General features: G+C 39.4%; 1 protein-coding gene across 1 annotated transcript; it reads right to left on the bottom strand.

Moving 5' to 3' along the window:
• Nucleotides 1–770: 770 nt before the first annotated feature.
• Nucleotides 771–1,559, bottom strand: LOC145049480 (uncharacterized). Its single transcript, XM_078997877.1, has 3 exons — nucleotides 1,476–1,559; nucleotides 1,109–1,322; nucleotides 771–1,057 (listed from the first exon to the last, which is right to left on the bottom strand). Exons 1-3 carry the CDS (start codon nucleotides 1,557–1,559, stop codon nucleotides 771–773), a joined length of 585 nt encoding a protein of 194 aa, XP_078854003.1.
• Between the last annotated feature and the right edge of the window lie 1,734 nt (nucleotides 1,560–3,293).

The raw sequence follows: 3,293 nt of genomic DNA, 5'->3' as shown, positions 1-3,293 counted from the left end.
AAACTTCTCGTAGATTCTTGCCATGCTCCTGCTGGCTCTTTGAGTAAATTTGAATATCATTTATGAACACTATCATAGATTTATCGAGGAATGGTTTACAAACCCTATTCATCAAATCCATAAATGTTGTTGGAGCATTGGTTAGTCCAAACGACATAATCAAGAATTCGTAGTGTCCATATCTTGTTTTGAATGTGGTTTTCTCAATATCCTGCTCTCTTACCTTTAGCTGATTATATCCTGACCTGAGATTGATCTTTGAGAAATAGCTCAAATTTCAGCTGATCGAAAAGGTCATCAATCCTTGGCAATGGATACTTGTTCTTCACAGTTGCCTTGTTCATCTCTCTATAGTCTATGCACATCCTCATGCTCCTATCCTTCTTTTTCACGAATAACACTTGAGCTCCCCATGGTGATGAACTAGGTCTAATGAAATTGTTGTCCAACAACTCCTGAAGTTGCATCATAAGCTCATTTATCTCAGTCAGTGCTAATCTGTATGGTGCTTTCGCTATTGGTGTTGATCATGGAAACAAGTCCATCCGAAACTCCACTTGTCTATCAGGGGGCAATCTAGGAAGATCTTTGTGAAAGACTTCTGGATAGTCACACACCACTGGTATTCTATGTATCTCTTTCTTCTCCTTCTTTGAATCGATCAAGAATGCAAAATATGATGTGTATCATTTGGACAAAGATTTTATGGCTTTCATCTAGGAAATGATTCTAGAATTCACTCTATGTTTTTTCCCGTACACCATAAATGATTATTTTCCAGGTGAGTTTACTCTTATTATCTTCTTCCTGCATAGTATCTTGGCCTCAATTGCGCTAAGCCAATCCATTTCCAGTACAACGTCGAAACCATTCAACTGAATGGGTAACAACTCCTCATGGAATTCGTTTCCGTTCAAGTCAATGACGATGTTCTTAATGCAATCGCTAACTGGTATGAATTTGCCACTGGAAAATTCTACAACTAGAGCATTATCAAGTTCATCTATAGACAATGCTAGTCTTCCACTAAATTTGTGTGATATAAAGGAGTAATTTGCTATAGAATCAAACAATATATTGGAAGACAATCCATTTACAAGAAAGGTACCTGAAGTGACATTTGTTGTATCCTTTGCGGCTTCCAGTTTCATCTGGAATGCTCTCGATTTTGGCCTTGGTGGAACATTGGGCCTTGTTGGTAATAGCTTCTTCGGGCAGTCTCTCAAAATGTGCCCTTCTTCATTGCACTCATAACAGGCCTTCTTGTTCAATGTGCACTCAGTGGCATAGTTCCTAGCCTTTCCACACTTAAAACATGTCACCTGATTGTTACATTTCCCAATGTGCTTCTTTTTTCACTTCTCGCACCACTTCGCTTCACCTCCACCTCTTCCAAAATTCTACAAACCAGACTTCAAGAATTTACTTTTCTTGTTGGACCTTGAAGATCCATCAAACTTCATTTTCTCTCCTACCTCAGTTCTCTCCTGATGCTTCTCCCTTAACTGGGTCTCAATATTCTTGGCTTCTCTAACGGTTCTCTTCAAAGCAGTTGCCATTTTGACCATTGGGCCAAAGACCGCTGACAATTCATTAGCAAACCTCTCTATCTTGGAGAGTTTAGTAGCCACCAAGTACAAATTCGAGACGAGAATATTAAGATATGGAAAGCTTTATTTATGAGATCCATATTAATCTCCTTATCACTCTGAAAAGTTACATGCTAGTTCTAATAACGTAATTAAACATTTAGAATCACGAACGCATAAAGTTTCCAGATCCGGTAGGCAATAGACGATAGATCCGATCAAATAATAGCATATAAGGCAATTTATGGCTATAACATAAATAATTTAGCACATAAAAACATTTTAGGAATTTTTCTAAAATAAGCTAGTGCTTGTGTCTAAAATATAGTAGACACGCATCTCACAATCATTGCTTAGCATTCTAACATGAAGTCTAGAAATCCTATAAATTCCTAGTTTGCTTACACTACTAATCTGATACCAACTGTGACATCTCCATTTTCACAGCTAGAAAATACAGATTCGTTTATGCTTTGTTTGAAAATTAGAGTAACCATTTAAAGAAAAGTGTTGCGGATTTTGTTCCCAAATGATAAATATGATAAAGATTAATGAAAGCATTTCTAAAGAAATGTATTACATTATATTAAAGCCTCGGGATGTCATAATCAATACAGATCAAAAGTGTAAGACCCCAAATTCAGGAGGCCAGGTTGGGGAAGGAAAAACCCAAATTCAATGAGTTAACTCGTCGAATCTAAGAAAGAACTCGACGAGTCGGAGCAAGTTCCGTGTCGCGGATTAAGTGGCCAACTCGGCGAATCGGAGAACTGACTCGGCGAGTCTGGTCTGGGTTGGGAAACCCTAATTTCGGGATTGGTGCCCTATTTAAGCATCATATTCTCATTTCCTCATCCTCATCTTCAGCCCCCAGACCCCAAACCCTCACCCACGAAACCCTAGTGCATCTTGTGAGTGTTGAGCCACCTTGGTATGTTTTGTGTGCTCTTGAAGAGGAAGAAGAAGAAGAAGAAGGAAGTTGGAGGTTTAAGCAGGAGGAAGTAGATCGAGAAGATACACTCCATTTGCTTTATTTCTTGGTAATCAAGTATTCATCTTGGCTTTTGGTTTATTAGATCTCCTTATGGTCCCTTTTTGGAAGGTTTTTGGTCCAAGAATGGATGTCTTTGGGTTTTGGACGTCCCCCAAGCATGATCGTTTCAGATCTGGAAGTATTTGGGGGTGGTTAAGGCATAAAGGTGTAAGCTTTATGCCATTAGGAAGTCCCATGAAAGCTTAAAGATATTATTATGGCCTCTTGGAGCCCTAAAGGCCATGCAAGGAAGTAAAGTCCAGGACTTTACATGGTTATTGGATGTCTAGATCTAGATCTAGAATCCCTGTTTTAGTTTGGTGTAATAAGGGATTTGGACCATGGATTTATGTCTTAATGAGCTAGGGTTTTGTCTAAACCCATTAAGAAGGACTTAGGATGGGTTAAGCTGGAAAATTTACCCTTAATAGGTCATTTCCAGAGTATTTATGAAGTTTGGAGTTCAGGTAGAGGTATAGGGACTTAATCCTTTAAGATAGTCTAGCAGACCGAGGAACTCGAGGGTGGGTCTCGACGAGTTAGGGGAATGACCCGGCGAGTTGACTCAGTTTTGTCACAACACTGGTTAGCTATGGAACTCGGCAAGTCAGGGGCTGACTCGACGAGTTGGTTCACAATTGCAGGATTCTGAGTATTTGAACGCGGCGAGT

The sequence above is a fragment of the Lactuca serriola genome, chromosome 5, assembly GCF_051521515.1.
Source record: "Lactuca serriola cultivar US96UC23 chromosome 5, Lser_US96UC23_V15, whole genome shotgun sequence".
NCBI lineage: Eukaryota > Viridiplantae > Streptophyta > Magnoliopsida > Asterales > Asteraceae > Lactuca > Lactuca serriola.
The sequence above is the reverse complement of the archived record's forward strand: the minus strand, read 5'-3'. Positions and strand labels throughout refer to the sequence as shown.

Bases quoted from the DNA above. Each gene is read 5' to 3' on its own strand.
- LOC145049480 (XM_078997877.1), bottom strand. From the start codon at position 1,559: ATGGCAACTGCTTTGAAGAGAACCGTTAGAGAAGCCAAGAATATTGAG. The intron at 1,323-1,475 runs GTAGGAGAGAAA...TGTAACAATCAG, and splicing joins AGCATCAGGAGAGAACTGAG to GTGACATGTTTTAAGTGTGG. The intron at 1,058-1,108 runs GTACCTTTCTTG...TTGATTCTATAG, and splicing joins TACAACAAATGTCACTTCAG to CAAATTACTCCTTTATATCA.